Raw genomic sequence first — 13,823 nt, 5'->3', positions numbered from 1 at the left:
GGCAAAATCTCATGGAATTCTGCAATTTGCAGTTTAGGGAGTAGTATTAGAAGTCTTTGCCAGAGAGCTCCTTGAGTGCTACTTTCCCTGAGCTGAGAGTCATCTCCCTGCTTGGAGAGTAGGAGAAATGCAGAAATTTCCTGACACTTTAGCTGTCAGCCCTATACAGGATGGAGTAATCCATTAGTAATCTCTTTCTTTTAAAACATCTGGGAGAAGTTACCTTTGGACAGTTGAACAATTGGTTTGATTCAGTCTAGTTATTCTTACAAAATGTTTGCATTTTTCAGGAATCCCCCTCCAACATTGTTCCAACCGGGAAGCTGGTCCAGAGGATTCAATCACTTCATTTCCCAGTGAGTAGTGCGTCTTTCTGCTTTTATATGCTTACTCTGCAAAGTGCTCAGGATGATTTGTGAAAAACCTTGGAAGTAACATTTTTCCTTGCAAAGCAAGAATTGTTTTTTAGATTTCATTTACATTATAAAATATCCTTTCACAGATTGCCATCTTTCATAGTTTTGACAACTAAGCAAAAATTTGGTTTCTTCAAGCCATTTCATGTGTGTCATGATCTACATTTGAAATAAGTTTTCTGTCTATTGATGGGTACAGATCTCAACTCTCTTGTAATTATAATTTTACTTATTTGTTTATTTGTTAAATTCATTTTCTAGTTTTCCATCAAATGGAATTAGTATTCCTGAATCTGCCTTGCTCTGCCTCTGAACTGGAAACAAGATCTTTAGGAGAGAGACAGTAAATGAGAGTTATTGCTGCATCTCCCAACCTAGTATAGTATCACCCACACTTCCAACATCTTTGCTGCACATACATGAATATTACTGTATTGTGGGCTCAGGTGTGGTTCATATTTCAGACCATACTTTATGCTGAAGAGAAACAGCTGCAGAGGGGCTGGGTGTACGTGTCAATTTTTGGGCATATGTTCACATGTGATCTTTGGAACAGCGGTATAGAAATAAAATGTTATTATTATTATTATTATTATTATTATTATATTATTATTATTATTTTGGTAATGGAACCTGGGAAGTCATTTCTATTTCCCATGTTCTAATATCTGTCTTTTTTCTGGCAAATGAAAGAGGAAGGGTTGGGAGTGTTTTGTTTTTTTAATTAACAAAATAATGACATTTACATATACATAAATTTATCTTATATCTACAAATATATTCTTTTCAATTAAATTTCTTAACAACAACAACAAAACATCCTCCTCAACCATCTCACCTATATACTTCTCAGTATAATAATTCCTTCTCTTAATTTCTCTTGATCATCTCTTTCCTTTACCATATTTTCTATATGCCACATCTTTATCATGCATTTCCCTCGGGGCTGGGAGTGTTTTAAAACAATTTGGGAAGCATTTGGAGGTCTTTTTAAGGCATGTGGGGGAGGGGAGGGGCACTTTGGGAGGGTACAATTGGCTTGTAGGCCACACTTTTCCTCATGTGCGTGTTTGGCAATATGTGGCATAATATTTGGCTGGCTGAAGCAAAGAACAAGATACAGCCTCCTTTGGGCCACGATAAATCATTAGAGTGGTGATGAATCTTACTTCAACGCTGCTAAGAGGATAGGACCTCTGGAGCTTGATGTTTTACTTTGAAAGACTAATTAGTAACAGCTGAAGCCCCACGGCTGGCCAAAATAAGTACTGTAGTTGCTGTTATTGCAGTTTTAAAAAATAACTCTTTGCCTTCCTCTTTCTCAAAGTTTTTAGATTGTTACTTGGGGAGAAATTATAAAACAATTTTCTTTCAGAAGCAGGACACATAACACTAACCAAGACTTTGGCCATGTGATACCTTGGGTCCTTGGTATCCACTGGAGTTTGGTTCCAGGACACCCTGTGTATACCAAAATTTATGGATGCTGAGATCCCATTATATACAATAGCATAGTAAAATGGTGACCTTTTAAAAATGGCAAAATCAAAGTTTGGGTTTTGGTAGGGTGTGTGTGTGTGTGTGTGAATATTTCCAAGTTGTGGATGGTGGAATCCATGGGTGCAGAATCTGTGGATATGGAGGACCAACTGTGCTCTTCTTCCATAATTTAGCAAAAGTTATTGTTGCATCATAAAAGGAGTAATGCATTAATGTTAAGTTACAATAGCAATGCAATGTAGTTAGACTCCCCCTCCATAAAATTGCAACCAACTAGTCAGATATCTAGTGATTGATAGTTGAATGCTAGGTATTTGCATTGATGATCAATGGCCTTCACTTTCCTGCAGAAATTTGCGTCTGTTTGCATCTATAAATATAATAAATATAATAATAATATTTAAAGTGTATAGTTTTTAAGTGTTTTAATCATTTTCAATTGTATTCTATTTTAAAACAAATGATCTGTTATATAATTATAGTAATTTAATTCCTTTTTAAGTGTCATTTTTGTATGTTTTTAAAAGTATTATGTTTTTAGACTGTAAGCTAATTTGAATTACGATTAGGATGGTGGTGAAAATAAATATCATCATCATCATCATCATCATCATCATCATCATCATCAATCATCATCAATTCATCCTCCATACAAAAGCATGCAAAGGACACAGACGAACACACATGTGATAATGCATGTATAGATTTCAGTGGATAGTCTGGTAAAAAATGCAAAGCCTTTTTCAGAGGAGTTTAAGAGGTTTTTCAGAAGCCCCCTTGTAATAAGCTTGAACTCTAGTGAATCACATGCGGCCAGATCACATTCTATTCCACTGGAATGTGGAGTATTTTAAACATGTAGCTTAGTGCATAGTGCATAGTCAAGAGTTAGTGACAGTAAGCTCACTACCAGTGACGTTTATACAGGAAAGCCACAAAAGATTTGGAAAATTCTTGTGAGCAAGAAACGTGCAATATTCTGAGGTAAAGCAAGCAATATAGGTTGATTCGGGCAGTTCAAATAAATAAATAAATAAATAAATAAATAAATAAATAAATAAATGATTTTTAAATTTCTATCCCGCTTTTTACCAGGCAATCAAAGCGGCGTACAACATGTTAAAATGCATCCATATATACATAATATCCCCCCTTAAAACAAGATTAAACAGTATAAGATTAAAACTACATATTAAAATCTGCCTAATCCAAATAATAATCATCATGGACAGAGTTCAATAGATGGGAAATCTTATTCGTGGCCGAGTATTTTATTCCGGGAAGGCCTGCCGGAAGCGATTCGTCTTAATGGCTTTTTAAAGCTCTCTAGATTGGTAATTTGACAGATCTCGTCCGGCAGGCCATTCCATAACTTGGGAGCGGCTGCAGAAAATGTCCTCTGGGAGGTCACCATCAACCTGGTCTTTAAGGGCTGTAGTAAATTCCTCCCAGAGGACCTGAGTGTACAGGGTGGATTGTATGGAAGCAGACAATCCCTTAGATAGGTTGGGCCTAAGCCATTTAGGGCTTTAAAGGTGATAACCAACACCTTGTACTGTGCCTGGAATCTAATAGGCAGCCAGTGGAGTGACTTCAATATTGGTGTTATATGGTCACTCCTTGCTGTTACTGTGACCAACCTGTACTACAGTTTTGAGGTCACCCCGTTCCAGAAAAGGGCGCAGCTGGCGTATCAGCTGAAGCTGATAACAGGTGCTCTTGACCGTCGCATTCACCTGATTCCTCATCTGAAGCGGTGGGTGAAGAAGCACCCCCAGACTGTGAACACAGTCCTTCGAGGAGAGCCCCTCTAGGACTGGAGGTTGTAGCCCGATACCTCTGTTTTGTCTGGATTCAACTTGAGCTTGTTTTCCCTCATCCAATCCATTACTGCCTGAAGACACTGGTTGAGGAGAGAGATGCCATCTGTCGCTGTCACTGATGACCGGGACATGGAGAAATATATTTGGGTGTCATCAGCATACTGATAACACTCAGCCCCATATCCTTGGATGATTTCTCCCAGCGGCTTCATATAGATGTTAAATAGCATCAGGGACAGGATGGCGCCTTGAGGGACACCACAATTAAGCTCTGTTTTTGAAGAGCAACTGTCCCCGAGCATCACCCTCTGGACCCTGCAACGGAACCAGTGCAAAGCAGTGCCTCCAATTCCTAGCTCTCTCAGATGTTCCAAGAAGATGTCATGGTCTATTGTGTCAAATGCCGCTGAGAGGTCTAATAGCACAAACAGGGTCACACTCCCTCTGTCAATGGCTAGATGAAGGTCATCAGTTAAAGTGACCATGGCAGTCTCCACCCCATACCCGGTCCTGAAGCCAGTTTGAAATGGATCAAGAAAATCGGCTTAATTCAAGACCACTTGGAGCTGAAGAGCAACTGCCTTCTTGATCACCTTGCTCAAAAATGGCAGATGAGAAAAAGGCCTATGATTTTTCATGTCCAGGGTTTTTTTTTCAAGAGCGGTCTAATGATTGCTTCTTTCAAGGAGGATGGTATATGGCCCTCCCCAAGGGAAGCATTGATGATACGTCTAAGAAGTGCCATCAATACCTCACCCCCCTGGACAGCCAGCCATGATGGGCAGGGATCAAGAGGGCATATTCTTTAGAGGCCCAGTCTAGCACTATATGTGGAGGTGGTGATCTGGCCTTGTCTTTGCCAACCACAATGAGGATGGTTCATCCACATGGAATTTACAGATGTAGGTGTCCTACATACAAGCCAAACCCACTTTCTAATGAATTTACTGTGTGGTTTTGGTCTATGAATATAGTAATCTTTGTATATTGATCTCATTTGAACGGACTGTCCCATGTGTAGTACGATGGTGCCTGATACTGTGCTGGATCATATATCCTGAATGATTGCTCAAACCAGCCCTGTATATAAGAAAATAGCAAGAATTGTAACCCCCCCCCCAAAAAAAAAAAAAAAAAGCATATACATCAGTTTTCTACCAACACACATTATGATGAAAATTATAATCTTTTTAAAATGGAGTGTGCATCAGTTCTATGCTGGGGAAATCCAAACTCTTGTCAGCAACTGAAAACTCTTTTTTGGAGTCTGAGAAAAGCAGACTTCAAAAAAATAGACTCCAAAAACAGTAGTTCGAAGAACTATTGTGATTTGGGATGCAGGTATAGAATCATAGAATCATAGAGTTGGAAGAGACCGCAAGGGCCATCCAGTCCCACCCCCTGCCATGCAGGAAATCTAAATCAAAGCATCCCCAACAGATGGCCTTAATTTAAAAAGCCACCTAAATTTATTTAATAACAACCTTTTGGGGTTAACAATGTCCACCTCAAAGAGCTAGGAAATAGCCACTACAGGCTTTTTAAATTTAGGTGGCTGCTTTTTCTTCTTTTTCCATCTTTGCCTCTACAATACAAGAAGCAGTTTTCAAAATGTATGACAGGCACTGAACCATTGTTTATCGAGGGGTTGATTTCCACTTTGAAAGTTTAAAACAAAACAAAACAAAAAAATCAGGGGTTAATAAAAGCATCAGGCTGTATTGCATTGAACTGTTTGGCCATTAGTGATAATTGGCTCATTTATATGCATTAGTTATGCATTTGTCAGTGCCTGACTTGTGACAGCTTCGCTTTGATAAATTAAAGCCAATGATTGTAACACATCCATTCTGTCTTTTATCCACATGTTAGGACCTTGCCTGATGTTTCTGTCACCCTTGTGATGAGTAGTTGACTTTTCAATAATTCCCATTATCTGCCTCCTCCTGATGTGAATGTCATTTGCATAACAAGCATATCTGTGGTCCAGACCTCTGTTGTTACATAGGAAGGCATGTGCATCTTTCAGAAGAAACAATCATCCTCCCCCCCACCCCCACCCCAGACAGCATTACCAAACCTTTTGGTAATGATTCAGAGCAAGTGCTTTCCTCCAAATGCCTGTTTCCCTTCCCTTCTGCGGAAACACCTACCCTTGCTTTAAAATGTTGGCATATAGTATATAGGTTTGATTCAATAGATTCTATTTATGTATAGTTATAGAATACAGTTCTAGTCAGCAGCTATTTTTAATGGTTTGGTTTAGGAAAAGATGCCTTAACTTGCCTAATAGCATAGGCAAGGCTTTGGCTTCATTTGCTATATTAGAGGCCAAATCTAGAGTCTATAATCCATGTCCACAAGCTGCTAGCTTTCCTAGCCTAGGAGATCTGAAAAGGACCTTTTAGGAGAGCAGTGGGGAGGAAAAAATGTAACTACAATATATATTTATTAAAATATTATTTGGTGTATTTGATTAGAGCTCTGGGAGACCAGGGTTTGAATCCCCCGTCAGCCATGGAAACTCACTGGGTGGCCTTCAGCAAGTGACTATCTTAGTCTCCTCGGATTATTATTATTATTATTATTATTACATTTTATTTATAAAGTGCTGTAAATTTGCACATCTTGCCAGAAGACCTGTGGTAATGTCACCTAAGGGTTGCCATAGGTTGACAACTACTCAAACACATACAACAACAAATCCCAATTCTATGGTGAGCTCTCTGGGCTGCATACAATTAAAACATTATAAATAATTTACAGCAATCCTAGGAGGAAAAAACCCAAAATAATTTAAATGGAATAAAATCATATTAGAAAACCATCATATTAAAACAGCAGAAAAGGCTCGAATAGTTGAAATTATGTTTTTGTACACTTTAGAAAAGTAATTAAATTAGGCCCCAAAAACTTTAATAGTAGCCATGTTTTGACTTGCCATCTAAGAGAGTAATCTTGGTGCCAACTGGAGGGCATTACATAAATGGGGTTCAACAGCAGAAAAGGCCTTCTCCCATGTCCCTGTATTATCCCCACTAGAGGGACATGGAACAGGAAATGGAGTGGGACCCACCAGCAGATCTCAGTTCTTGGCTATACAGCATCCGCTTATAGCACGGGCACACTGTATATATGTGTGTGTGTGTGTGTGTGTGTGTGTGTGTATGGAGATGCGCTCTTTCAGAGCATCATTTTTTTAAATCATAAGACTGTTAAAGGCTCAAAAGCAGTGGATCTGCTACCTATAGTGATACATTTACTTTCAGTAGTACCAAGATCAATCCAAGATATTTTGGTGTCTGAGGCAGATCAGCAAATTGCCCCCCCCCCCCCCCCCCATCCCCAAGTCAAAGTGCCTAGTATCCAAGGCTGGTTGTGTGAATTGGGAAATCTCTCAGGTATCTCTCTCAGCAAGTGTAGAAACAAATAGCTACATCTTTAAACAATAACAACTGGTTATTCTTTGTGACAACTAAAATTTGCTGAGATTTTGATTTGGTTGCTCCACTCTTTCTAGACAGAGTACAATAACTTAGTTACTGTGATATCTTAAACAATTTTTTTTTAAAAAAATGTATAGTAACAAAGCATTTAAAGAATATTAGCATATTAGTTATTTTTAGGATATTTTTATTCAGGTTTCCAATCTATGTGAGTGTTGCTACAGTATTAATTTCAGATTATAGCAGGTTTTTGTTCATTTAATTTCAAATCTTGAAATGAAGATTAAGTTGCTAGAATTTGAGTTCTATCCCACATTCTTCATTGTCTAGGAAAAGAAGAAAACTCCCAAGCTAGCCTCTCTCAAGCCTCGCAGAATGGAGTCATTCAGTTAGCTGACAAGTGCTTTGAAGTTCAAAACTCTTTTAAAAGTTTGCTCACTTTGAAGTACTGAACTGATAAAAGGCTTTGCTAACTGAAACTGGACATTTCTTGATCAAATGTCACCACAAAGAAGCTGGCTGAGGGGGTGCATTTTAGCTTTTAACTATCCAACCTCTCCAAAGAATATTTCTTACACACTGAGACAAAGCCTTCATCATCATAGTTATGCTAGATTACATAGGCAGACTGAAAAAAGGGAGGGTTTTTCTTCCAACTACACAATCTTTTAAATGAATTTAGAGGGAAATTTAGAGGTACCACTACTAATAGACAACCATATAGTGTTTTCCAGAACACACCACCTGCTTCACCAGCGCACCTCCTGTGATGCCATCTCTTCTCACAATGAAATGATGATTGGCTGAAAGTGACTGATGTATCTGAAGCCATTTAGTGTGGAATATGAACTGGAGTCTTCCCAGTAGATTGCGGCCCGAACAGAAAGACCAAATGAAGCAGCTTTGGGGCGCTTTGGAGGTGTGGTGTTTAAACTGCACATGGCCTAAGAGGCTGAAAGCTCCAGTCCTTAGAACTGGAGTGTGCCTTTGGCACAGCTTCTGGCCTCTTAGGACACATGCACTGTTTAAACAGTTTAAACTCCAAAGTGGCCCGAAACTGCTTCCTTTGGCCTGTCTGTTTGGGCCCTTAGTTCATAAATGTAATAAAAATGTTGTTGATGATTCATGTGTAGAACTGGGATCTTTTCTGAGTGTAGTCCCTTTCTTGTTGTGAGTACAGCATTTCCCAGGACTTGATACTCTGTACTTTTGTGATACATTTTATAAATAATGCAGTTTGACACCATGCTATATTGTTTGTCACAATGACCACACTCTGATGTTGCTTAGCCACATAAGTCCTGGTTTTTGTCTCTGAACTGTTGGACGATATGGGAACCTGTGATTGTTTCTAATATTTTTATCTTGTTCTTCCTTCATTCTTTGACTATGTAGAGCATATGCATATACCTGGGAACTGTTTCTCTCATCACAAACCTGCTTATACTGTGAAGCCATCATTCAACCCCTTAGAGCACCTTGAAGGGTTGTGACAAAGGGGAAGGCCTCTTCATTTGTCCTCAGGCCTGGCTTATGAAATATTTTCTCCAGTGAGATGGTATGGCCAGGGTGAGATGTTTCTCTACCCACAGGCATTTTAATGTGACCTGATTGGCTAATTTTATAATAAATTAACTGATTATCTCTATAATTTGGTCTCAAAAAAAGAGATTGCTTTGTGCGTGTGAGTGTGGTATTATCTGTAAGACATGCAGAGGCATCCCAGATTCCTCCTCCTCCTCCTTCTGGTAGTTGTAAAAATAACAGTAATTTCCATACCCTGTAACCATATTGGTGTTCTGGGTGCCACATGAGTTGTTAGAGGAACATCCCCAATGGTATGGTTCTCAAATAAGCATTAGAACCCATATTATCAGTTATAACAATAAAGCAAATGCCTACAACCTTGAGATGATAATTCATATGCACTCTAATAATTTAAACTGTTACAAATTAAGAAAGCAGCAGAATGAATTTAGAAAATGTGCCAATTTCACTGTTAACATTCTTTGCCTTGCCATGTTTTCTGGAGGTGCAAATGAGTTAATATATTAGGGGAGAAGAAGGATACAATAATCTATATTTACATTACTTCACCAAACACTAATTTTAATTAACTGAACAATGATATCTCCAGGGACAGACACATATTTTAAATTTATTTAACTAGTCATTAGCCATCATGCATTCATGAATTAATTAGACTGTTCCAGCGTGGAGAAAAATAAAGGAATTAAAGTGTACAAAAATACCTGTAAGTAGGTTCAAATGAACTCAGTAGGACTTTTTTCCAGATAGATGAACACACAGTTGCACTGTCAGGTCAGAGTAAATTCCAAATACAAATGTCAAGATTTAGGCATACATTTATCACAGCAATGCTGCATGAATTATGACAATTTTAAAAAATGTTATTAGAAATTAGACTTTCTCAGAGTGTTAGCTCTTGTCTGAGAAAAAATATCAAAGCTAAAACTATTGGGAATCAGCTTTCTTTCAGTGCAGTAACGAAAAAACATGCCTCAATCTGACATTGGTTGCCTGAGCTGAAACTGGTTCAAAAAATAAACAAAACAAAAAATAAACAAGGCAGGCAGGCAGTTTCAGATTACAAATTTAGAAAAAAATGGTTAGTGGATTTTACATTTACATATGCATGTGGAAAGCTTACATCCTAACTACTAATAAAAGTCTAGATTAGAAAAGAGCTTCAGTTTTTGACTCACCATCTTGTTGATGGAGAAGTAAAGATGGGGAAGAGAATGAAAAAGAGAGTATTGGAGAAGAGAGGGACTGAGGGGTTATTCACATTGTGAACATAATTTGGGATGAATCTCTATTGCCACACGCATTCAAATGCATCCAATAATTGGAAGGGGCTGCCAAAAAACTCACTTAATCCAGGATAATCAACATCAAGTTTTACCTCATGTTTTTAGAAAAGATCCACATTGTTGGTAGGGTGTATAATCAATGCAAATAGACCTGAATAGACCTGGGACAAAACACTGCATACCAAAAAGGGGGTTCCTGAATGCATTCACATTGTTGGCTCCATTTTTATTTGAATGCTTGTATCTGTGAACAACCAAATTTGCAGAGATGCGGATTGATGCAGTTCCATAGTGTGAATAACAAACCTGGAATGCGTGAGTGAGATGATTTACATGGTTGCACTAAAAATACTGACGTGTGAATGACCCCTGAAAAGAGGGGAGTCTTTATATGACCCTAGGAGGTTTTCCAGGTCACATGGTTTAGTTTACTCAGATACTCAAAAGGTATTTATGACCATGTATTTCAAAAGACAAGAAGAACAAATGGGGAGGGGAAAAAAAGAAAAGGATTTCCTACACAGGAAATTCTGCCCTATCTAAACCCCCGTTACTCTACCAATTGAGAGAGTGAGAGAGAATGCTGAAATTTTCCAACAATTGTTACCTGCTCTTCGTGTATCCTTCCTTGAGTTCTGGTTTTGATGAAAAGGCAGTGATGAGGATGACTTGTAGGAGATGCCACATGCAGCCTGTAGTCCATGTGTTGTTCACCCCTGTTGTATATCATTATAGCTTCTGATAGTAGAAAGGGTGTGATTGTGCATAGAACCAGATAGTTCTCCAGGTTAATTCCCAAGTTTAGGAAATGAGATTTCTCATTTAAAGACACTTGCTAGGATATAATCCCAAAGAATATTGTGGGGTTTACTTTGAGATGAAATGCACAGAATTGCATGGTAATCTCAGAAGTCTTTGACACAAGGGCTTCCCTGTGAATGGTTTGTTGCTTGAGCATTACTGTTTCTTCCCAGGATAAATCCTCTCTCATTACAATGTGTCTGAAAATTTTTGCTGTGATCTGAAGACCATGCTGGGAAAATGCTTTTTTAATCCCAGTTTAAATCCTGGCTCCCCCCCCCCCCCCCCCCGGTGTGATAAAGTCCTGGGACTAGAAAAAAAAATTAGGACCATATAAGATAAATGTTTAAATCTAAGCACTCATCCAAATGCTGTCTGAATTTGACCACACTCCCAATTATACTTTTACAGCAGGTTCCCTATAAATAAGTAGGTTCCCGTTCAATAATCAGGGCATATTTGCTTGAAGGTATTTTTCAGGACTTGGCTATTAATATCTCTGCAACACACAACAAGCGAATCAGACTTTTGAGGCACATAAATATCAAGACATACAAATGATTAAGGAAATGTGAGAAAGTATCCAATGAGAATGAATCTCTGAAAGGTCTAAGAAAGAGAAAATACATAAAATATTATGAAGATTATTCTCCCAGGTGTGCATAACTAACTAAGAATTTATTGTAAACTTTATGCTTAAATTAATATGAGCCCAATTTAAAGCTGTGGTTATATGTGTGTGTATGTGTGTCTATGTGGAAGAAAGAAGGGTTTTTTAAGCCCCAATTTTTTTCCTGCGGGAAAATTTGTTGCAACTGACTTAGGTGGCATTCCCATAGTCAACTGTTTCTTTTTCTGTAGAGTTGATCAGAAATCTATTAAATTTGATTTCAGAAAGAGAGAAGGCAGAGACATAAATGCGTCCTATATACCAGGAGGTATATTATGCTCATGATAATTGAATACTGTGTAATGCATTAGAACCTATTGTGTAGAATGTGGGCATAACCAGAAAAAACGGAATTAAAAGGTATTGTTTAGCATGACATGCTGGTTTTGGACACATAAACTGTGTGTCATAGAGGGTGATTTTGCTGACGGGTTGCTGAAGATGATGTGGCTTTATAGACTGTGCTGCCTGGATACGTAATGAGGCCATGTGTCTGGTGGATTTATAATGGCGGGGGGGGGGGGGCAGATGTGGAAAAGGCCACTGTTTTCCTTCATCTTGTTTTCAAAACAGAACAAAACCCAGCAGTGTTGCATACCAGCTTGGAACAGGTGGGCAGATGCGAAGAGGCAAGCACATCACGGGATCATTATCACCCATTGAAGTCACAATATGCTCACACCTGTCTGCAGCATGTGATGTGACTGACTAGCATGAATCAGAGCTTTATCTGACAGAGGCTGGACTGAGCAATCTCAAGCAGATGCTTGCGTATGAAGTGGAAAGGGAGGCAGAAGGGCGAATTAACTATGTCAAGGAAGCTTTTCAAAGAGCTTGTTTTCCAGTGCTTGGTGTTGCAAATGTCACTCTTTCCTCCTCTCCCTGTGAACACTGAACTTGTGAAAGAGCTGGCTAAAATGAAAACATTTCTTAGGCTATGGTGCATGTTACATTGTCATACATTTAGATCTCTTTTCTCTGTCTCCTAACGAAATGGTCTAAACATCTCTAATGAAGTTATATGTCAGAGAAGGATACAAATTTTCTGTCCTTTCATTCTAGTGAGCAATGGTATCCTACCAGAGCCTTCATTGGCAATTAGTGCCTCTACCATTCCTATTTAAAAGCTGTTTCAGATGTGAGGATTTGGGAAAGAGCTTAGTAACCCTGGAAATGGGCATTCATGATTAGTTTCTCTATGTAAAAGAGAGAGAAAAAAACCCATCCAATCCTCCTCCTATCAATCGTCAGCACCAGGATTTCCCTCAAAGGAGCACCTAGTGACTCAGCTTCCTTGCCTGGAGAATCTTTGGTGGGCCTACTGAAGGGTTTAATGGAGGGGAAAATTAACATCTGTGTTGCAGCTGATCTGGTGAAATGCACCTGCCCCCCTGTGGATTGGATCTGTGCTGCTATAGCCTCTTGTTTAGACTACTGTAAAGGGTTGTATGTGGCCCTGCCTCTGAAATACATTTTAATTTTTTCTCTTTTAAATTGAAATCTAAACCAAACAGTATTGGATAACATGAAATACCATATTTAAAAGTGTGTTGTTATTTGTTGTTATATGCCTTCAAGTCATTTCTGACTTATGGTGACCCTAAGGTGGTCTTATCATGGGGGTTTTGTGGCAAGATTTGTTCAATTGAGGTTTGCCATTGCCTTCCCCTCAGGTTAAGAGCATGTGACTTGTCCATGATCACTGTTCAGTGGCTGAGCAGGGCATTGAACTCTGGTCTCCAGGGTCATAGTCCAACATTCAAATCAGTATGCCATGCTGGATCTCTCATATTTACAAATATTAAGCAATTATTTTAGGGTCTGGAAAATGTGGCAGCTCAGGCAAAAGTAGACTGTTACAGGCTCTCTTAGCTTGTTTGTTCTATTGCCATCTTGATGTTGCTTTTGCCAAGTCTATGTTGCTTGGTCACATATGTCCTGGTTTTAATCTGTGAAGTGTTGGAGTATATGTAAATGAAATCTACCCCTTCACATTTGAAGTAACTGCACTGGCTCTCAAAGCATTTCTTGATCTGATATAATGTGGTCCCACAAACTCAGGAAATTGTCCATCCATCACCTGAAGCTTCACCTTCTCATGCATGAATTTGCCAAGGTATAGCTGGTCCTCTGGATTGGTGTGCTAGCCATCTGCAGATGAAAGCATTTGTGGTTGGCCCTGCCCCATTATCATCAATGGTAGTGTGTGCACATGGTTATGCCAATACAGCTGAATGCAACTTGGCATCTGTTGACAATAGTTAGGGATGCCATATCCCGGCAGCCCCCGGGACAAACCCGCTTTTGGGGGGCTCCTGCCTGCCCAGGCCCGG

General features: G+C 39.0%; 1 protein-coding gene across 7 annotated transcripts in view; it reads left to right on the top strand.

Annotated features, from left to right (window-relative positions):
- The window catches only part of MYO3B (myosin IIIB), a 395,071-nt gene that overhangs the window by 111,746 nt on the left and 269,502 nt on the right, over nucleotides 1–13,823 (top strand). For all 7 annotated transcript variants that reach the window (XM_089519779.1, XM_089519780.1, XM_089519778.1 and 4 more), the window contains one exon: nucleotides 291–356. In XM_089519779.1, the coding sequence (XP_089375905.1) occupies nucleotides 291–356 (66 nt within the window). The remainder of the gene's footprint in view (nucleotides 1–290; nucleotides 357–13,823) is intronic.

The sequence above is a fragment of the Sceloporus occidentalis genome, unplaced genomic scaffold, assembly GCF_023333645.1.
Source record: "Sceloporus occidentalis isolate IW3139 unplaced genomic scaffold, rSceOcc1.0.p SCAF_4, whole genome shotgun sequence".
NCBI classification, from domain to species: domain Eukaryota; kingdom Metazoa; phylum Chordata; class Lepidosauria; order Squamata; family Phrynosomatidae; genus Sceloporus; species Sceloporus occidentalis.
Note: the sequence above shows the minus strand (reverse complement) of the source record. Positions and strands in the feature narration are given on the sequence as shown.